Source organism: Elephas maximus, chromosome 3, assembly GCF_024166365.1.
Source record: "Elephas maximus indicus isolate mEleMax1 chromosome 3, mEleMax1 primary haplotype, whole genome shotgun sequence".
NCBI lineage: Eukaryota > Metazoa > Chordata > Mammalia > Proboscidea > Elephantidae > Elephas > Elephas maximus.
This window is the reverse complement of record NC_064821.1, coordinates 104187581-104209987: the sequence shown is the minus strand read 5'-3', so window position 1 is coordinate 104209987 and position 22407 is coordinate 104187581. Positions and strand designations below refer to the sequence as shown.

Sequence of the window (22407 nt, the reverse complement as noted above, 5' to 3'; positions counted from 1 at the left end):
TCCTGGCCTGTTGTAGGGCATAAGCACCATTCAATTGCTCAAATAGAAATCTGGGAGCCCTCTTCCTTGACTTTTCCCTCCCTTGCCATATTTGACCAGTCTCCAAGTTCTGTATATTGGATTGCCCGAATCTTTTTGAATCCATCCTCAATCATCACTTCCTTAATTCAGGCCACCATTATGTCCTTCCTGATTGCTGGGAAAGCCTCCAAGCAAATCTCCATTTCTAATTATGGTCCTTTCTAATATCCAGCCAGTGATCGTTCTCAAATGCAAATCTCACCATGTTGTTCCCCCACTAAAAATCCTCCTGCTGCCCTCAGTTCACAGTAGACATGCCTTCATGTGTCTCATGTGCCTCTTCTGGAGCATGTACTTGCTTACCTCCCCCACTGTCTCTTACCCGTCCTCACCTGATACCCTAGGCTCTAGCTATTTTGGGTGAGATAGCTTTTCCTGATAAATAAAACACATTTGGCCTCCAGTGGAATCAAGAGCATTCCTGGGAAAAAATTCTAGAAGGAATTTATTACATAGATTATACAGAAGGTACTTAGTATCAAAAGGGAAGGAGCAAGACCAGTCCTCCCATAGTCATCTGCAATATCCCCTCACTGTTGATACCAGGGTCATGCTGCAGAAATGTGCCTCAGTGAAGGACATTTCTCTCTGATATGTGAAATTATTATGGTCTGGGGTCCCTGCTTCCTTGACACCTCACCTGATACACAGATGGAGACACCAGAAAGACAAATGATTATCAAGTCTATTTGATTCTCTCCCAAATACCTGCAGCTTCAGCCCTGCCTTGGCAAAAGTCAAACAGCAGTCAGCTTAAGACTGTACCTTCTAAGGAGTGCCTGCCTAGTGAACTGCTCAGCTGCTTACAGAGGGACCTTGAGGAGCAGTCTTGGTAGGCTCTGGTGACAGAGCCCTGAGAATGCCAGGGATGTTCTGGGGGAGGTGCAGCTTTGTAACAGATGAGAAGGCTAGGAGAGGCCAGATGAGCTGATACACTGGCTAAAGTCTGACTTGTTCCATCAATAAGAGGAAATGGGGTGGGGGGGAGCAAAAGTGGAAGGAGTGTGTGTGTGTGTGTGTGTGTGTGCATGCGCGCGTGCCTATTCTGAATGTTTAGGTGACACGATTGAATGTGGGGGGAAGCCCCATGGGGAGAGTTGCAGTGGTAAGCACATTTTATTTATTTTGGCCATTGTATAATGAGAACTGTAAGAGACAGAACTTGTAATTAATAGTTAGAGATGTCTGACAGCTGCACATGATGGCCAAAAATACGCAAACAACTGCAACAGATATTTCAACATCCTAGATTATGGATATAAAACGCTTATGTAAAGATTAGGATTTTTGATCTTAGAAGAGAAGCTTAGATGAATGGAAAAAAGATGAACTTTTGAGTCAGACACCTAGGTTTAGATCCTGACGTTCCCTTTAACTGGCTGCAAGACATTGTGTGACTTTTGTAACCTCTCTGAGGTTATTCACCAATTCAGCCTTAATTTTTCATCTATAAAATAAGGATAATAATATCCCAAAGCATCGATGTAAGGATTAAATGAGATGTTGTTTGAAAAGTGCCTCACTTTTTCAGTAAGATGTACTTAGTCTACAAGAGCTAAGACAATTCTGTAGCTCTTGTAGTGCCAACTATATGAACATAAACCCCATTGCCGTTGAGTCATTACTGACTCATAGCAATCCTGTAGGACAGAGTAGAACTGCCCTATAGGGTTTCCAAGGCCATAATTGGAAGCAGACTACCACCTCTTTCTCTCATGGAGTGGCTGGTGAGTTTGAACTGCCGACCTTTTGCTTAGCGGCTGAGGATTTAACCACAGCACTAGCAGGGTTCCTTTTGTGCACATAGGTGGCGCTTAATAAATGTTTATTTCCTTTCTCTTAATAAATGTTCATTCTCTTTCTCTTGAATTGAACAAAGGGCTCAATCCGATTCATTAACTGGTATAAAGCAATAAGATATCTCTTCCAACATGCTTTGGGCACCACCAGGATATTACTGAGGGGTGCTGAAGACCAGTGGCTGTACAGTGTGGAAAATCTTGCTCAGGAATAATACAGTGAGAGACTCACTTGCAAGGTGTCCTTGGGGAAATCTTAGTCCTAGACTTCAGTTTACATCTTGCTGCTACTTAGTAGCTGTAGGAACCTAGGCACATTTCTTAACTCTTAATGCTTTCCTGCAATCATAGCCAAATGCACATTTGCTGAGATCTCACTTGGATTTACTAAGCCTTTGATGTGAGCCCAGCAGTTTGCATTTTTAGCTAGCTCCTGATGCACAATAAATCGTGGGAACCATTGCCTCAATCCTTAGTATTGTGAAGTATAGCCCCTAAGATTGTTGAGATTATTAACAAATGTAAATTACTAATACAAATGGAAACCCTGGTGGCATAGTGGTTAAGTACTACGGCTGCTAACCAAAGGGTTGGCAGTTCGAATCCGCCAGGTGCTCCTTGGAAACTCTATGGGGCAGTTCTACTCTGTCCTATAGGGTCGCTATGAGTCAGAATCGACTCGACGGCACTGGGTTTGGTTTTAATTTAGTTAGGTTTTTTTTTTTTTTTTCCCCTTCCTAGTTTTTTGAAATGATTATATATGTTAGCAAGAAAAAAGCACTCAAAGAGATTCCCAAGAGGCCTCTGATGTTTACAAAAAACAAAAAATGTGATTCCCAGTATTGGGATTTTCTAGGGTCATCAGCGCTTGACTGGGTATCCAAGGCTCAAGAGAATTTGTTGAAAGCTTTTCAGAACACAATAGAGCAGCAAAAATGCTATTTGCTCAGTCAATAATGAAGGCAGTGCTGATGGACAGCAAAGCAATGAGGAGGATCAGAGAGAGGTTTATAGAAAACCTCTAGAGTGGGAGAGAGCTTAGAGGACAGGGCTGAGATAATCAGAAGTTTGGAACAGAAAGGGGGACAACTCTCCCCAAGGATGTTTGGAGGTTTCAGTAAGTGTCAGGAATCTAGGCTGACACTTAAAAAAAAATGTGGCACTGCTTAAAACCCACCAAGATGTGGCAAATGTAGGTGAATGTGCTAACAGATGTGGTAGAAAGAATCCTAAAGATGTCCCCTCAAGATTCCCATTCCCTGTTTATTCAAACGCTAATGCAGGTACTGGCCTAAAAAGACTTTGCAGATGGACTCAAGTTGCTAACCAGCTGATCCTAAAATAGAGAAAGTCTCCTGGATTATCCAGGTGGGGCCAACGTAATCACTCAAGCCCTTAAAAGCAGAAGAGGCATACAGCAGAGTCAGTCAGAAAGATGTAGCAAAAGAGGAAGTCAGAGTCAAAGCATGAGAAGAACTTGACCCACTCCACTGCTGCTGGCTTTGAAAGCGGAGGAAGACAGCCATGAGCCAAGAAATGTGGGGGGCCTCTAGCAGCTGAGGAGGACCCTTGTGTGACAGCTATCCAGGAAACTTGACCCTCAGCCTGCCAAGTGCATAGAACTGTATATAGCCAACAACCTGAGTGACACTGGAGGCAGATTTTTCCCAGAGACTCCCAGTAAGAGCCCTTGGTTTTGGCCTGGTGAAATCTGGAGCAGAGAAACCAGCAGAGCCAACCTGGACTTCTGACCTACTGAACCATGAGATAAAGTTTGCATTGTTTTAAGCTGCTAAGTGTATGACAGTGAGTTTGTTCCTTAGAAGCCTGGAATGTTCCTCAAAAGTGAGGATGTGAAACTCTGGCTTGTTTACTTTGGACATGTCATCAGTAAAGACCAATCCCTAGAAAAGGACATCATGTTTGCTAAAGTAGAAGGTCAGCAAAAATGAGGGAAATCCTCCATAAGATAGACTCACACAATAGCCACAACAATGGGCTCAGAAATACCAGTGATCATGAAGATGGCCCAGGACTGAGTAACACTTCCTTCTGTTATACATAAGGTGGCAATGAGTTGGAGTCAACGCAATGGCAACTAACAACAACAACAAATGTATCATAATTTATTACAGCAGCAATAGAAAATTCATACACACACTGCGACTAGGTGATGGACTGACATTCTCCCTCATTCTATCCCATTCTATTGTTGAACTCTAAACTACACCACACTAGTCCACCTGGTGTTTTCCAAATGCACCAGACACTTCACACCTCTTCTGTTTCCTACTCGGCTTCTGATGCTCTAAGTCTAAGCTGTTTTGATAAGCTCATGCATCAGTAGCTCAAAGCTGTTCTGTACAGCTGGGTTGGCCCCTGATTGCTGTTCTCTAACCTTATCGTGAGTCTGCATGCCATCCATGGATCCCATCGTTGGCCCGTTGGTCTTTTTCCTTCACGTTATTTACCTCTTGGGTCTTCCTAGCAGATTTATACCTAAATGACTCCTCAGCCTTTGACCACTGTACACTACCATGGGAAGGACTTCTGTCCATAGTCGAACCCCCTGGTTTTACTTGTTGTTGGTATATAAAGGAAAGAGGAAAAAAACTAAGAAAGGAAAGTCTGGTTTTGTGACAGAATTTAAAAGTCACTAAAATAAGTGAGATAATGGCAAGCGTATTGAAGACAGAGCAGAAGTGAGAAAAGATCTTGGGTCCGTCCCCCCCACCCCCCCACAAAAGAAAGTCAATGACCGAGGTTTGAACTGACTGGGCTCTAATCCCACTTGTACTCTTTTCTCCTCTGGGCAAATTACTTAAACTCTCTTAACTTCGGTTTCTCCATTCTTCTAAGTAGGGAAACAACATTCTCCTGCAGGGTTCTTGTGAGAGTTGGTAATGATGCATGTGAAGCATGTAGCAGGTGCTTGGCACATCATGGCCCCTTAAAAAATGGTAGCTTGTATTAATCACCCCACCAGCCGGTAAATGAGTCAAAATTACTAAGAAAAAAAAAAAAAATTATCCGACAAGTTAAATGACACTGAGAAGATGAAGCTTTGTTACAGGATTCACTTTTTCATGGGCAAAAACAATATGTAAAAAATGGCTGACTAAAACAGCATTAAATAACAAAAGCATCAACAAACTCATGTCAAAGAGGCCGTGTGTTTCAAAAGCTTACAAATATATCCTCAAAAGCTGTTGCAATTAGCTCCTGAGTTTCCAGCTCCATCATCCATCTGCCCCATCACAGGAAGCCACAGGGATCCAACCTCTGGCCTCTATTGAGTTCTTGCAAATACTCCTCTGAGTTGCTGATTCCATGCTCACGCATATCTGAATCTGTTTAGCAATGCCCATCTCTAGCTGGGGTTTGGTACTCTGGGAACTGGTTAAAATCTCCTAATACTTCTCTCCCAACTCTCTCCCAGTTGTGCACATGCATACTCGCTCTGCGCTTGCTTTGAAGAACCCTTTGGGCAGTGCTCAACCTCTCCAGCAGTTTGAGCAGCATATGGCTTGATGTTAGAAATCACAACTCTTCAAAGAATGAGAAAATAGCTTTCTGTCTGGGTACTGTTGTACCTGCAAAACGAATCAGAGAAAGCATATTTCAACCCGTGGCGAATGTGGTGTGTTTTCATGGCCTGACAGGTCTCTCCAAGTAATTTACTTATTTGAGTGGTTGTTTTAGGGTGAAAAAACAAAACAAAGAGGCCATATGAATTTGCAAATAGAAACTGGAAATAGACAGAAGGAGGCAAAGGCTCTTTCCCAGTTCCTACAATGCTAGCTAGTTTGTTAAAAAAAAAAAGTAAGGTGCACCAAATTTGAGTTTCCTGCCATGTTGATGAGGAAACCAAAGGCCAAGGCCTCAAATAACCAGGAGGCCAAAAAAGACTGATCTCCAGACTTCTATGAAACCCATTCACCGTGATGGACCAAGTAGTTGTTCGTGGCTAGTGACCCACATGGCTGGTAAGCCCAAGCTGGATGTCCAGGGCTGGCGCCCCATATTTAGAGCCCTGCTGGCCAGCTTGTAAACATGCTAGTAAGTAAGGGCCACGAATTGGGGGCTACGGATTCAACACATTTGTTGTTGTTGTCCACTGTGTGCCAGTCACTGGGCCAGCATCCCCCATTTGATCTGACAATAATTCTGCAAATAAGCCTGCATTGTTCCTGCCTTTGAGGAGCAGGTTGACACTTAGAGTTAACCTGTCAAAGGTCACACAACTGGTACATTTTCAAGCCAAGATGCGAACACGGGTCTGGCTTAAAACCGTGGGCTCTATTTCCAGACTTACTGGTCTGAAAGGGACTGGAGAAACCCTGAGAGCATGGGCCCCGGACACCCTCTTAGCTCAAGAATGAAGTTACTCCTGAGGTTCACCCTTCAGCCAAAGATTAGATGGGCCTATAAAACAAAACAAAACTAAATGCGTACACCAGCCCAGGGGCAAGAACTAGAAGGCAAGAGGGGGCAGGAAAGCTGGTAGTAGGGAACCCAAGGTCGAGAAGGGGAAAGTGTTGACATGTCATAGGGTTGTTAACCAATGTCACAAAATAATGTGTGTACTAATTGTTTAATGAGAAGCTAGTTTGTTCTGTAAACCTTCATCTAAATTACAATAGTTAAAAAAAAAAAAAGGAAAAAAAAACAAACAAACCTGGGCTCTCTTCATTTCTTCACAAGAGTAAAAGCCATCTAACCCACCATTAAAAATAAACAAAAATACCTAAAACACGCAGCCTTTCCTGATAGTAGTTATGTAGCTTCATCTGTCTTTATGTGTGACCACGTCTTGTTTCTTTACTTTAAAGGTAACCAATGTTGTTTTGTTTTCTTTTGTTTGAAGAATCTAGAATCGCCTGTGTTAAATATTTTGATACCGACTGCTATTACTCAAACTTCTGCCTCTTTAAATAAGCTTATGTGCAGCCCTCACCTCTCTGAGCCTCATTTATCAAGTGGAAAGGAGAAATATTTACATGTGATTACTTGGACCAGGCATACTATGAAGTTGCCACCCCCGAACCTCTACCACCTCTTTCTTTTTAGCCCATTGCATTACTAATGCAAAAACACGGCAGGGAGAGCTGTTAACCAGAACGAAAGAAAAATGATTTCATCAAGCACAATGGAAACATCCCTGGGTTATGTGCTGTTCCTCCTTATGAGGGTACACACATAATGTGGAAGGGTTGAGGTGGGAGGAAACTAAAACCATTACTGAAAAGAGATAGGGTCAGAGCTTAAATCCAAAAACCAGGGTAAGGGTGAAATGGGAGGACAAGTGACCAGGTGGCTAGCCAGAAGGAAAACAGAGGAACAAGGGCTAGGCTGAAGAGCACAGTTCAGTATTAAGCCACATACGATGAATCTGCTGGGACTCCCTTCTTATTATAGTCCTCAGGGAATTCTGTATTCTACTATGCCACCTTGCCTAGGTTTGGGGTCATTTTAAGAACGACCATGCTTCTTCAACATTTAAAGTGTCTAATTGTCTGTAGGGTCGCTATGATCAGAATTGACTCGACGGCACTGGCTTTGGTTTGGTTTGGGTAATTGTCTATGTGGTTGGCTTCAGATAAATTTCTCTCTAATGAAGACACTCACTTGGTACCCACTTGAAACGTGTACTCCCTGTAAACTCTGTTTGCCTCCAGAGATTTGTATATCTGAAAGTGTGGCTTTCTAGCTGCAGCCTGTTGCCAGATGGCCTTCTCAGGACATTCCTCTTCTGCCTCCACAGGCCAAATAAGGAGGCCAGCCTCCTCAAGTGCTGTGTAGGCACACTTCATAGACTCCAGACAGACACAACTTTTGCTATGTCCCATTTTGTTTTCTTTTATTAGCAAACCTTGATTATATCAACGAGGTAGTGAAAATAAAGTTCAGTTCTTCCTGCTGGTATCATAAAAATATTTAAACAATCTCAGTAAAAATAACCATAAACCATAGTCCTTTCAGTTTTACAGTTCTGGAAACTAGCAGGCCTACTCCACTGTCACACAGCTACCACGCATAAATAAACCTTGTATTGTTCACAGCCACCATCCTGAACTTCCCCCGCCTTAATTGACCAAGCACTCTCCTTGACTTCTTGACCATTTTCTTATTTGTGGCCTCTCCTGGCCCCCGGGACCTGAAGCTTAGCTCTGCTTCTCTAGCTTTCACCTACTTTATCCATCCTCAACCAGGACTGAGCCTTTCTAGGTGGCTATACTGCTATTGCGGCAGATGTGGTTCAGTGGTAGAAGTCTCATCTTCCGTGCGGGAGACCCGGGTTCGATTCTGGTTGATGCGCCACGTGCACAGCCACCACCCATCTGTCAGTGGGGCTTTACATGTTGCTGTGATTGCTGAACAGGTTTTAGTGTAGCTTCCAGACTAAGACAGACTAGGAAGAAAGGTCTCGTGATCTACTTCTAAAAATCAGCCAGTAAAAACCCTGTGGATCACAACAGTCCAATTTCATTGCGCACGGGGTCACCATGAGTCAGGGGCCAACTTGACAGCAGCTAAAAACAACATACTGCTATCAGTCACCCGGTCGCACTTGGCCTCCAAGATGTTATACCTCAGTTTAGGCAGTTGTGAGCTCCCCAATCAAGTTCATCCTGGCCTTTCCGGGAAGGCTCAGAATCTCAGCACTGGAAGGGGCTCCAACAGTCACTAAAAGCTGAATTCATCTTCAATATATTACTAATCATATACACTTTTATTTTTTTAATGATTTTTTAAAAAAAAATTGTGCTTTAAGTGAAAGTTTACAAATCAAGTCAGTCTCTCATACAAAAACTTATATATACCTCACTATGTACTCCTAGCTGCTTTCCCTCTAGTGAGACATCACACTCCTCCTCTCCACCCTGTATTCCCCATGTCCATTCAACCAGCTCCTGTCCCCCTCTGCCTTCTCATCTTGCCTCCAGACAGAAGCTGCCCACATAGTCTCATGTGTCTACTTGAGCCAAGAAGCTCACTCCTCAGCAGTATCATTTTCTGTGTTATAGTCCAGTCCAATCAATCCCTGTCTGAAGAGTTGGCTTTGGGAATGGTTCCAGTCTTGGGCTAACAGAAGGTCCGGGGACCATGACCTCCAGGGTCCCTCTAGCCTCAGTCAGACCGTTAAGTGTGGTCTTTTTACTAGCCTTTGAGGTCTGCATCTCACTGTACTCCTGCTCCATCAGGGATTCTCTGTTGTGTTTCATGTCATTGCAGTCATGGGTTGTACCAGGCACCATCTAGTTCTTCTGGTCTCAGGCTGATATAGTCTTTGGTTTACGTGGCCCTTTCTGTCTCTTGGACTCATATTTACTTTGTATCTTTGGTGTTCTTTGTTCTCCTTTGTTCCAGGTGGGCTGAGACCAATTTATGTATCTTAGATGGCCTCTTCCTAGTTTTTAAGACCGCAGATGGCACTCACCAAAGTCGGTTGCTGAATATTTTGTATTCAACAATTTTAAGAAAGTTGTATTATTGACCTAGAGCTTCCTGGGTGGTGCAAAAAGTTAAGCATTTGACTACTAGCTGAAATGTTGATGGTTCAAACCCACCCACAGGTATCTTGGAAGACAGTCCTAGTCATCTGTTTCCGAAAGGTCACAGTCATGAAAATCCTTTAGAACACTTCGGCTTTCCACACATGGAGTCATCATGAGTTGTAACTGAGTCAACAACATTGTTGACCCAAGGGCTTTTGAGCCCCCCTGTGCCACATGTCCTCAGCCTCTGATTTGAGCTGTAGCTGTGGTGGACACTCCACTGACCCTGTCAGTGCCCCATGCAAGGAGTCTTGTTTCTGCCTTTCTCTCTCTTTGCCACAAAATTGTGGGAGAAGAGGAGTTAATGCTCTGAGGGCAACTCTCCACCACTGGAGGTCAGGAGTCAGTGCTGCAGCTTCCTGTCCTTCAGAGGGTCCATTCTAAGGTGCTTCCTACAGTTTTTTAGAGGGACCATGGCTGGACTGAGTAACTATTTCAACATGCAACTTAAAAAAAATTTTTTTATTGTGCTTTAAGTGAAAGTTTACAAATCAAGTCAGTCTCTCATACAAAATTTTATACACACCTTGCTATATACTCCTAATTGCTCTCCTCCTAATGTGACAGCACACTCCTTCCCCTGACTCTCTATTTTCCTGTCCATTCAGCCAGCTTCTGATGCCCTCCGCTCTCTCATCTCCCCTCCAGACAGGAGATGCCAACATAGTCTCATGTGTCTACTTGAGCCAAGAAGCTCCTTCTTCACCAGTACCATTTTCTATAGTCCAGTCTATTCCCTGTCTGAACAGTTGGCTTTGGGAATGGCTCCTGCCTTGCGCTAACAGAAGGTCTGGGGACTATAACCTCCTGGGTCCTTCTAGTCTCAGTCAGACCATTAAGTCTGGTCTTTTTACGAGAATTTGGTGTCTGCTCCCTCAGGGGCTCTCCGTTGAGCTCTCTGTCAGGGCAGTCATTGGTTGTAGCTGGGGACCATCTAGCTCTTCTGGTCTTGGGCTGATGCAGTCTCTGGTTTATGTAGTCCTTTCTGTCTCTTGGGCTCATAATTACCTTGTGTCTTTGGTATTCTTCATTCTCCTTTGCTCCAGGTGGGTTGAGACACACTGATGCATCTTACGTAGATGGCTGTATGCTAGCCTTCAAGATCCCAGAAGCCACCCTCCAAAGTGGGATGCAGAATGTTTTAACAGGTTTTATTATGCCAATTGACGTAGATGTCACTTGAAACCATGATCCCCAAATCCCGACCCCTGCTACACTGGCCTTCGAAGCGTTCAGTTTATTCAGGAAACTTCTTTGCTTTTAGTTTAGTCCAGTTGTGCTGACCTCGCCTGTATTGTGTGTTGTCTTTCCTTCACCCAAAATAATTCCTATCCAATATCCACTATCTAACCAGTGAAAATCCCTCTCCCTTCCTCCCTCCCCCCTCTCTTGTAACCATCAAAGAATATTTTCTTCTCGTTTTTTTAAACTATTTCTCCAGTTATTATAATAGTGGTCTTATACAATATTAATCCTTTTGCAACTAATTTCAGTCAGCATAATGCTTTCCAGATCCTTTCATGTTATGAAATTTTTCATGGATTCATCATTGTTCTTTATTGATGTATAGTATTCTATTGTGTGAATATACCATAATTTATTTAACCATTCATCTGTTGATGGGCACCTTGGTTGCTTCCATCTTTTTGCTATTGTAAACAGTGCTGCAGTGAACATGGGTGTGCATGTATCTGTTCGTGCAAAGGCTCTTAATTCTCTAGGAGTGGGATTGCTGGGTCTTATGCTAATTCTATTTCTAGCTTTTTAAGGAAGCACCAAATAGATTTCCAAAGTGGCTGTACCATTTTACATTCCCACCAGCAAGGTATAAGTGTTCCAGTCTCTCCACAACCTCTCCAATATTTATTATTTTGGGTTTTTTGTATTAATGCCAGCCTCGTTGGAGTGAGACGGAAGAATCTCATCGTGGTTTTCATTTGCATTGCTCTAATGGTTTTTTTTTTTTTTTAATGGCTAATGATCCTGAGCATTCCCTCATGTATCTGTTAGCTACCTGAATGTCTTCTTTAGTGAAGTGTCTGTTCATATCTTTTGCCCATTTTTTAAAAAATAATTTTTATTTTGCTTTAAGTGAAAGTTTACAAATCAAGTCAGTCTCTCACATATAAACTTATATACACCTTACTACATACTCCCACTTACTCTCCCCCAATGAGTCGGCCCGCTCCCTCCTTCCAGTCTCTCCTTTTGTGACCGTTTTGCCAGTTTCTAACCCCCTCTACCCTCCCATCTCCCCTCCAGACAGATGCCAACATAGTTTCAAGTGTCCACCTGACGGAAATAGCTCACTCCTCATCAGCATCTCTCTCCAACCCATTGTCCAGTCCAATCCATGTCTGCTGAGTTGGCTTCAGAAATGGTTCCTGTCCTGGGCCAACAGAAGGTTTGGGGACCATGACCGCCGGGATTCCTCTAGTCTCAGTCAGACCATTAAGTCTGGTCTTTTTATGAGAATTTGGGGTCTGCATCCCACTGTTCTCCTTCTCCCTCAGGGGTTCTCTGTTGTGCTCCCTGTCAGGGCAGTCATCGGTTGTGGTCGGGCACCCTCTAGTTCTCCTGGTCTCAGGATGATGTAGTCTCTAGTTCATATGGCTCTTTCTGTCTCTTGGGCTCATAATTACCTTGTGACCTTGGTGTTCTTCATTCGCCTTTGATCTAGGTGGGTTGAGACCAACTGATGCATCTTAGATGGCTGCTTGTTAGCGTTTAAGACCCCAGACTCCACACTTCAAAGTGGGATGCAGAATGTTTTCTTAATAGAATTTATTTTGCCAATTGACTTAGATGTCCCCTGAAGCCATAGTCCCCAACCCCCCCGCCCTTGCTCCACTGACCTTCGAAGCATTCAGTTTATTCAGGAAACTTCTTTGTTTTTGGTCCAGTCCAGTTGTGCTGACCTCCCCCTTATTGAGTGTTGTCCTTCCCTTCACCTAAAGTAGTTCTTAAAAATTCTTATCTACTATCTATTCAGTAAATAACCCTCTCCCACCCTCCCTCCCTCCCCCCTCTCGTAACCACAAAAGAATGTGTTCTTCTCAGTTTAAACTATTTCTCAAAATCTTATAATAGTGGTCTTATACAATATTTGTCCTTTTGCGTCTGACTAATTTCACTCAGCATAATGCCTTCCAGGTTCCTCCATGTTATGAAATGTTTCACAGATTCATCATTATTCTTTATCGATGCATAGTATTCCATTGTGTGGATATACCACAATTTATTTATCCATTCATCTGTTGATGGACACCTTGGTTGCTTCCAGCTTTTTGCTATTGTAAACAGTGCTGCAATAAACATGGGTGTGCATATATCTGCTCGTGTAAAGGCTCTTATTTCTCTAGGATATATTCTGAGGAGTGGGATTGCTGGGTCGTATGGTAGTTCTATTTCTAGCTTTTTAAGGAAACATCAGATAAATTTCCAAAGCGGTTATACCATTTTACATTCCCACCAGCAGTGTATAAATGTTCCAATCTCTCCGCAGCCTCTCCAACATTTATTATTTTGTGTTTTTTGGATCAATGCCAGCCTTGTTGGAGTGAGATGGACTCTCATTGTAGTTTTAATTTGCATTTCTCTAATGGCTAATGATGGAGAGCATTTCCTTATGTATCTGTTAGCCGCCTGAATATCTTCTTTAGTGAAGTGCATGTTCATATACTTTACTCAGTTTTTAATTGGGTTGTTTGTCTTTTTGTGTTTGAGTTTTAACGGAATCATATAGATTTTAGAGATCAGGTGCCGGTCGGAGATGTTATAGCTGAAAATTTTTTCCCAGTCTGTAGGTGGTCTTTTTACTCTTTTGGTGAAGTCTTTAGATGAGCATAGGTGTTTAATTTTTAGGAGCTCCCAGTTATCTGGTTTCTCTTTGTCATTTTTAGTAATGGTTTGTATTCTGTTTATGTCTTGTATTAGTTTTCCTCATTTTTTAATTAGGTTATTTGTCTTTTTGTAGTTGAGTTTTCGCGGTACCATGTAGATTTTAGAGATCAGATGCTGATCAGAAATGTCAGAGCTAAAAACTTTTTCCCAGTCTGTAGGTAATCTTTTTACTCTTTTGGTGAAGTCTTGGGATGAGCATAGGTGTTTGATTTTTAGGAGCTCCCAATTATCTGGTTTCTCTTCTGCATTGTTAGTAATGTTTTGTATACTGTTTATGCCATGTATTAGGGCTCCTAGCATTATCCCTCTTTTTTCTTCCATGATCTTTATCGTTTTTAGATTTTATATTTAGGGCTTTGATCCATTTTGAGTTCGTTTTTTGTGCATGATGTGAGGTATGGGTCTTGTTTCATTTTTTTGCAGATGGAGATCCAGTTATGCCAGCACCATTACTTAAACAGACGATCTTTTCCCCATTTAACTGACTTTGGGCCTTTGTCAAATATCAACTGCCCATATGTGAATGGATTTATGTCTGGATTCTCAATTCTGTTCCATCGGTCTATGTATCTGTTGTTGTACCAGTACTAGGCTGTTTTGACTACTGTGGCGGTATAATAGGTTCTAAAATCAGGTAGAGTGAGGCCTCCCACTTTGTTCTTCTTTTTCAGTAATGCTTTACTTATCTGGGGCCTCTTTCCCTTCCATATGAAGTTGATTTGTTTCTCTGTCTCCTTAAAGAATGTCATTGGAATTTGGATGGGAATTGCAGTGTATCTATAGATCGGTTTTGGTAGAATAGACATTTTTTACATTGTTAAGTCTTCCTATCCATGAGCAAGTTGTTTTTCCATTTATGTAGGTCCCTTTTGGTTTCTTGCAGTAGTGTCTTGTAGTTTTCTTTGTATAGGTCTTCCACATCTCTGGTAAGATTCATTCCTAAGTGTTTTATCTGCTTGGGGGCTCCTGTAAATGGTACTGATTTGGTGATTTCCTCCTTGACATTCTTTTTGTTGGTGTAGAGGAATCCAAGTGATTTTTCTATGTTTATTTTGTATCCTGATACTCTGCTGAACTCTTCTATTAGTTTCATTAGTGTTCTTGAGGATTCTTTAGGGTTTTCTGTGTATAAGATCATGTCATCTGCAAATAGAGATACTTTTACTTCTTCCTTGCCAATCTGGATGCCCTTTATTTCTTTATCTAGCCTAATTGCTCTGGCTAGGACCTCCAGCACAGTGTTGAATAAGAGTGGTGATAAAGGGCATCCTTGTCTGGTTCCAGATCGCAAGGGAAATGCTTTCAGACTCTCTCCATTTAGGATGATGTTGGCTGTTGGCTTTGTATAAATGTTCTTTATTATTTTGAGGAATTTTCCTTCTATTCCTATTTTGCTGAGAGTTTTTATCATGAATCAGTGCTGAACATTGTAAAATGCCTTTTCTACATCAATGGATAAAACCATGTGGTTTTTGTCCTTTTTTTTTTTTTAATGTCTTCTATAACCCAGTCGTCTTTGAGCAGGGTACTGTTCAGTTTCCAAGTCTTTGATTTCTTTTCCCATCATTTGTTTCCAATTTTATGGCCTTATGGTCAGTGAAGATGCTTTGTAATATTTCAATGTTTTGGATTCTGCTAAGGCTTGCTTTTATGACCTAATACGTGGTCTATTCTAGAGAATGTTCCATGTGCACTAGAAAAGAAAATTTACTTGGATGCTGTTGGTTGGAGTATTCAGTATATGTCTATTGGGTCAAGTTGGTTGATTGTGGCATTTAGATCTTCCGTGTCTTATTAAGTTTCTTTCTGGATGTCCTGTCCTTCACTGAAAGTAGTGTGTTGAAGTCTCCCATTATTATTGTGGAGCTGTGTGTCTCACTTTCCAATGCTGTTAGATTTTGTTTTAAGTATCTTGCAGCCCTGTCGTTGGGTGCATAAATATTTAATATGGTTATATCCTCCTGGTATATTGTCTCTTTAATCATTATAATGTGTCCCTCCTTGTCCTTTGTGGTGGATTTAACTTTAAAGCCTATTTTATTGGAAATTAATATTGCCATTCCTGTTCTTTTTTGATTGTTGTTTGCTTGATATATATATTTTTTCCATCCTTCGAGTTTTTGTTTGTGTCTCTAAGTTTAAGGTGTGTCTCTTGTAGGCAGCATATAGACGGATCATGTTCGTTTATCCATTCTGCCACTCTCTGTCTCTTCATTGGTGCATTTAGTCCATTTATATTCAGCGTAAGTATAGATAGGTATGAATTTAGTGGCGTCATTTTGATTCTCTTTTTGTGTGTTGTTGAGTTTCTTTTTCCCACTTTATTTTTTGTGCTGAGTGGTTTATCTTTATATATTGTCTTTTCTTATTCCTTATTGTTGATTTTGTATCTGAGTCTCTACTTTTTTTCTTGTATTTTATTTTAATGAATAGGATAGTTAGTCTTCTTTGTGGTTACCTTAATATTTACCCCTATTTTTCTCAGTTTAAACGTTTTATTTCTTTATATTGCCTTGTCTTCCTCTCCATATGAAAGATCTATCACATTTCTTCGTCTCTTTATTGTTTTAATGTTGTCTTCTTTTACATAATAACATCACTGTTCCCCTGTTTCGAGCATTTTTTTTTTAATCTTGATTTATTTTTGTGATTTCCCTTTCTGAGTTGACCACTGATTGCTCTGTCCAGTGTTCTAGTCTTGGGTTGATACCTGATATTTTTGATCTTCTAGCTAAAGAACTCCCTTTAGTATTTCTTATAGTTTTGGTTTGGTTTTTACGAATTCCCTAAGCTTCTGTTTATCTGGAAATGTCCTAATTTCACCTTCATATTTGAGAGTCAGTTTTACTGGCTATCTGATTCTTGGCTGGCAGTTTTTTTCTTTCAATGCTTTATATAAGTCATTCCACTGCCTTCTTCCCTGCATGGTTTCTGCCGAGTAGTCCGAGCTAATTCTTATTGACTTTCCTTTGTAGGTGAGTTTTCGTTTATCCCTAGCTGCTCTTAAAATTCCCTCTTTATATTTGGTTTTGGCAAGTTTGATTATAACATGTCCTGGTGACATTCTTTTAAAATCTACCTTATGTGGAGTTTGATAAGCATCTTGGATAGGTATCTTCTCATCTTTCTTGATATCAGGGACGTTTTCTGCCAACAAATCTTCAAGAATTCTCTCTGTATTTTCTGTTAGCCCTCCTTATTCTGGAACTCCAATCACTCGTAGGTTATTTCTCTTGATAGAGTCCCACAAGGTTTTTTCATCTTTTTAAATTCTTTTATCTGATTTTTCTTCAAATATATTGGTGCCAAGTGCTTTAACATCAAGCTCACTAATTTTGCCTTCCACTTGCTCAATTCTACTCCTCTGACTTTCTACCGAGTTGTCTAATTCTGTAATTTTATTGCTAATCTTCTGAATTTCTGATTGCTGTCTCTCTATGGATTCTTGCAGCTTATTAAATTTTTCATTATGTTCATGAATAACCTTTTAAATTTCTTCAACTACTTTATCTGTGTGTTCCTTGGCTTGTTCTGCATATTGCCTGATCTCCTTCCTAATTTTTTTCCTGGTATCTTCAAGAGTTCTGTATATTAGTCTTTTGAATTCTGCATCTGGTAATTCCAGGAAGGCACCTTCATCCAGATGATCTGTTGATTCTTTGTTTTGAAAGTTTGTTGAGGCGATCATGGTCTTTTTCTTTATGTGACTTGATATTGACTGTTGTCTCCGAGCCATCTATAAGTTATTGTATTAATTTATTTTATGTTTGCTTACTGTATCTTAGATTATTGCTTTTTTTGTTTTGATATGCCCAAATGGGTTGCTTGAGTGAAGGAGCTTGATTATTTTCACCTTTGAAGCTCTGACGTCCTGTCATCAGAAGGCTAGAGCTTTTATCAGGTATATCAGTCTAGAAGTCCATTCACTTTTCTTGTATGAATTCAGCTCAGGTGTCCAGGTAGCTGATTATCAAGTGTGTGGTACAGGCTCTGTCCTACAGTCTTAGAGGGGCGGAGTGATTGGTATAGGTAACAGTATCTGGTTGCAGCTGGGGGTCACGCTCTGAACAAGACAGGGGGCTCAGAACTGTCCCCTGAGTGTCTGTGAGGAAAGCGCCCCTGTGCCCTACAGCGTATAGGTGGGCGGGTTCTGCAGACAGACCATGGGCACCCGATGCTTTTGGTTGTAAGGACTGGGAGATATGAGTTATCCTTGGACCCCTGTTGCGGGTTGGTAGGTGACCTGAGTGGAGCCACCAGTCCTTAGGCTCCTGATGTGGGTAGGTTAGGACCCTGTTTAATAGGCAAAGTGGTGTCAAATATCAAACACCCACCTCTTCACGGCACAATTGAAATGGTTGCAGTCTGCCAACAAGGGCCTATTCTCCTGAAATAGGCCCACACAAGTCCATGCAGAGGGGAAAGGTACTCAAAGTCCACAGACCGTTTATGCCTGGACAGGAGTTGCTTCTGTCCTGAGCTCCCCCGGTTAGTGGAGCTTGGAAATTATCTTTTCCCCCAACTGTGAATTTATTCCTATTCCAAGTCTGGGAGGATGGCTCCAGGCCCTCAAGAGGGCCTATCTCAGGCCCAGGAAATCAACAGCCTCTGGAGCTGGCTTGGGGGCGTGGGGCGCTGCAAAATACATGCAAGTACTTAGGTTTTGCTGAGAGCGTTATTATTCTCTGGTTCCGGAGGTGTGAGTAGGCTGTGCAGCTTGCTGCTTCTGCCTGAGGAAACTGTGGTCGAACGCTACTACCAGTCCGCTGCAGCAGCTCCCAGGAATGGTGTCTGAGGGATCCCAGTGATTTAGGTCCAGCAACTCCTCTCTGCTTCTGTACCATCTCTCCCTCCCCTGCCACTCAGTCCATTTTCTAACTTTGCCTTTGATGTTCAGGGCTCCTGGCTTGTCATAAATATAATTGTTTCACTTGTTCTTTTGGGTCTTTGTTGTAAGAGGGATCACATGAAGCGTCTGGCTATTCTGCCATCTTGGCCCTGCCTCCATCATATATACTTTTAAAAAAGTTTAATGGAAGTCCCCATAACGTGAGCTTGGACTCTCTGAACAACCCTGACATTCAGGCAGATGTGCACCTGTGCCAAATAAGGCCACGTCATTTTTGTTGTGTGCTGTCAAGTTGATTGTAAGTCATAGTGACCCTACGGGACAGAGTACAATTGCCCATAGGGTTTCCTAGACTGTAATCTTTATGGAAGCAGATCCTCAGGTTCTTCTCTCCCTTAGAGTGGCTGATGGGTTTGAACCACTGACCTTTTGATTATCAGCTGAGCACTTAACCATTGCATCACCAGGGCTCCCTAGTAAAACCATGGGTGGTAATATTTACCACTTTTATACCACGCGGTCTGGAGGTGAAGATGGAAAACACCACTTTACAGACTTACGTAAATGCAGAACTTACAGAGGCCAGGCTCACAACTTCAACCACTCAATGAGACAAAGAGGCAGCAGTAGCAGAATGTAAGAAATATTGCTTTTAACGCTCTCAAGGTTGTCTCAGAAACAATGAGAACTTTCAGCAGATCATCCCGAGAGCACCAACAACCCTCACAACAGCAAGGTACCTGCAAGAAACTTGTGAAATGCTGGCCTGTTTTGTTCTTTCCTTTATTCCTTTCTCCTCACTTTGCTTCTTCCAAACTTTGTGGCCCTTTGCCCTGCCTTTACCTTCATGCAAGGACTGGCTGTTACTTACCATGCCCTTTAGTGTCAGATCTGCTAAGGGAGACCGGTTGCCGTGGAAATCTGGCCAAACATGTAAATCAACAGTGAGGAAACCCACAGGCTGAGCCTTCTTAATCTGATCCAGGTGACTGTTCAAATATGCATATATGCTCTGGCATCTGGAAGAGAAGTAGGTTTTGTTTTTAAAAGGGGTAAGGCTGGGGAGCAAATTTTTCTGCAAAAAGAAACCATTTGTACTTCCATATCAGCTCCAGGAAAGAAAACAGGGTCTCAAAAGCTTTGGCAAAGAAACGACCCCAAACCAAGAGAAACTAGCATGTTCCACTCTAAAATCACATTGTGCCATCACCAAGAAAAGGTGCGATGTCCCAGTGGAAAGACCTGGATTCCAGGAATGGCTTTACCCCTGCTAGATTTGTGACCATAAGAGAGGTGTTTAAACTTTCTGAACCACTCTCTTCTCATCTGTAAAAACAGATATCATAATCCCTATTCAACTTACCTCATAGGGTTATTGTGAAGATCAAAGAAGATATGCTATTTTGTAAACTGTATAATACTATACATATGTAAAGGATTTTTAAAATATGTAGTCATAATTGTAATAATAATGATGATAATGACAAAGGGAGACAAATGTTAAGTTCCTAGACTCATGATAGGAGTTTGTTAAGGGAAATGATTGAATGGAGTGAATACTGCTAGGAATGGGAGTTAGGAGGCCTGATCTTGGTTCTACCCTGGTTCTATTCTAGCTGGGTAAAATGAGCTAGTAACTTAACCTCGCTGAACTGCAGTTTTCCCAACCATAAAATGGGTATAATAATACCTACCGCACTGGGTTAAAAATCAATGAATGGTGCAAAGATTAAAGTTGGCTACCTTTCCCCTCTTTAAAGGTGCTTTCTTCTCAACCAATGAGTGGAGAAGAAAGCAGGTGTATCAGAGTTTGGCATCTGTGCCACTTCCCACCGATGTCCCTGGAAACACAGCTTTAACGGTTAAAATCGTGGTTTGAATAATGGCAGGGAAGAAGTACAGAAAATCAATGGACAAGAAATATAACTAAGACAATATTTATTATTCAAGGTTTTTAAATATTTTAGAAGTGAGGCCCAGCGATTTCTAATTCTGATTTTGTAACAGTGTAAGTGTCCTCGGAGATCCTGTGAAGTTCCTGAAATTTTTCTAAACAAAGCTTAGGTAAACTAACAAAAAAGCCAATGTTGTAGAGTAGCGGTTTTGAAACTCTTTTTCTCCCTCTATCAGTAGAACTCTTATTAAATAATAATTTTATGTGTATTCCCTATATAAAATATAGAAAAGCAAAGCTTCTCTGTGCAAGTCCATGAGTGTGTGTAAGTGTGAGAAGGTGTGTGTGTATGCACATATGTGGTACATGTGCTGGGGTGGAGGCAAGGGCAGAACTACCCACTAGGCGATCTCTTTGCTTCTTGCCGTGAGTCCTTATTCCCATCTGCAAAAATCTCTGCCTTGGAATAAAGAGGAATGAGATATTACTGGGAAAAGGCTCAGCAACAATAGCACCAGCAGTTTTTTCCCTAGTATGCCACGCCTTCCTCCACAGCCCACTGAGGGAGGTATCATTAACATCCCTTTACAGAGGGCAAAGATGGTTCAGTGGTAGAATTCTTGCCTTCCATGCAGGAGACCTGGATTTGATTCCTAGTCCATGCACCTCAGGTGCAGCCACCCACCACCTCATGTGCAGCCACCACCCTTCTGTCATTGGAGCTTTGCATGTGGCTGCGATACTGAACAGGTTTCAGTGGAGCTTCCAGACTAAGACGGACTTGGAGGAAACACTTGGTGATCTACCTCTGACAATCAGCCAGTGAAAACCCTATGGATCACATTGGTCCTATCCACAACTCGGCATGCAGTCGCCCTGAGCTGGGGGCCAACTCAAGGGCAGTTAACAACAACAGAGAGGAAGTTCAAGAAAGTGAAGAGATGTGATGGGGTCCAAATTTGACCCCTTCTCTGTGTGATTTTGAAGCCGTGTGTTTTCTGTACCACAAGTCAGAAATTATTTGTCCAAGCTCTACATTCAAATCCTGTTTTAGAATGATTCTACTATTATTTAAGGAAAGGATCCTCTAATACCTCCACGGATCATAGGCCCAGAACAGTATGCCTGGGTGGAATAAGATCACATTTTGGTTTTCTATCTTCCAGCTCTACCTGCTCCTGGTCCAACAGGAGTCAGATTTACAAACAAACAAAAAAACAAGAACACAAGCACATCCTTTGCTGCCAAAAGTCAAGTCTGCATTAATTCTAGCAACACTCCACTTCAGAATGGCATCACTGCTCTTAAAGGATTTTCCCCCCTTTTTTTAAAAAAAGAAGTGTATGCCTATAAATCTTTTCATTCTGCCTCTTAAGGAATCTCAGAGCAGGGCATTTAGTTTCAGACATCTGGGTCAATAAGAACCTTTAGGCCTAATTACTATTGATTCGTCATTGTCTCATTTACTGTGGGTCTTTGCAAACGGTGAGATTCATTTAGCCTCTACATGTATGGTCACTCCTGCACTAATGAGATCCCTGGGGGCTGGGGCATAGGCTTACCCCTTTGACTCCTAACAGCTGTATGTTTATTCTTTTGAATTCAGCCATTCTCCTACATGTTTTTTCAATTATACCTTACCATGTGTACTATCTGAGTATATCATTCAAAATGAAATGCACTTGGAAGACATTAAAATAACTAATGCACATCATGATCCACATAATTTTAACCTTGCATGATGCATTTTTCTGATTCTGACTTTGTTTTACTGTGTATGCTTTTCAATTCCTTCTCAAATGGCTGCCTGCCCTCTTCGAGCCTGGCAATCAAATATTAACTGGTCCAAATGGATCGTTTCCCCTCCTCATGAGCTCCAGGCTCATATATTCTCTTCTCAGCACGAGAAATTCTTATTGTTCAAGTCCCACTGGGTATGGTGAAGAGAGCATCAGTTCAAAAATCACAAAGTGACTTCACCGTGTACTAGCTGGGTGATCAGTGACACTGAACCTTTTGGAGCCCAGTTCACTTTTGTTGTAAGTGGGGCAAATACTCTCTACCTTATAAAAAAACAAACTAAACGCATTGCCATTGAGTTGATTCTGACTCAAGTGATCTTATAGGACAGTAGAACTGCCCCATACAATTTCCAAGGAGCGCCTCATGGAGTTGAACTGCTGACGTTTTGGTTAGCAGTCATAGCTCTTAACCACTACACCACTAGGGTTTCCTATAGGCTGTTAGTTTTTTTTGTTGTTGTTAGGAAGGTTAAATATACAGCCTTGAGTATTATAAAATGATAACCAAAACCCATTGTCG

The 22407-nt window shown here is 41.8% G+C and overlaps 1 protein-coding gene across 18 annotated transcripts in view; it reads right to left on the bottom strand.

The window, feature by feature from the left end:
* The window catches only part of FGGY (FGGY carbohydrate kinase domain containing), a 627007-nt gene that overhangs the window by 180032 nt on the left and 424568 nt on the right, over nt 1-22407 (bottom strand). For all 18 annotated transcript variants that reach the window (XR_007516666.1, XR_007516664.1, XR_007516665.1 and 15 more), the window contains one exon: nt 19063-19210. Coding sequence is in view for 13 of the 18 variants with exons in the window: in XM_049879407.1 (XP_049735364.1) it covers nt 19063-19210 (148 nt within the window). In the remaining 5 variants the exon portion in view is untranslated. The remainder of the gene's footprint in view (nt 1-19062; nt 19211-22407) is intronic.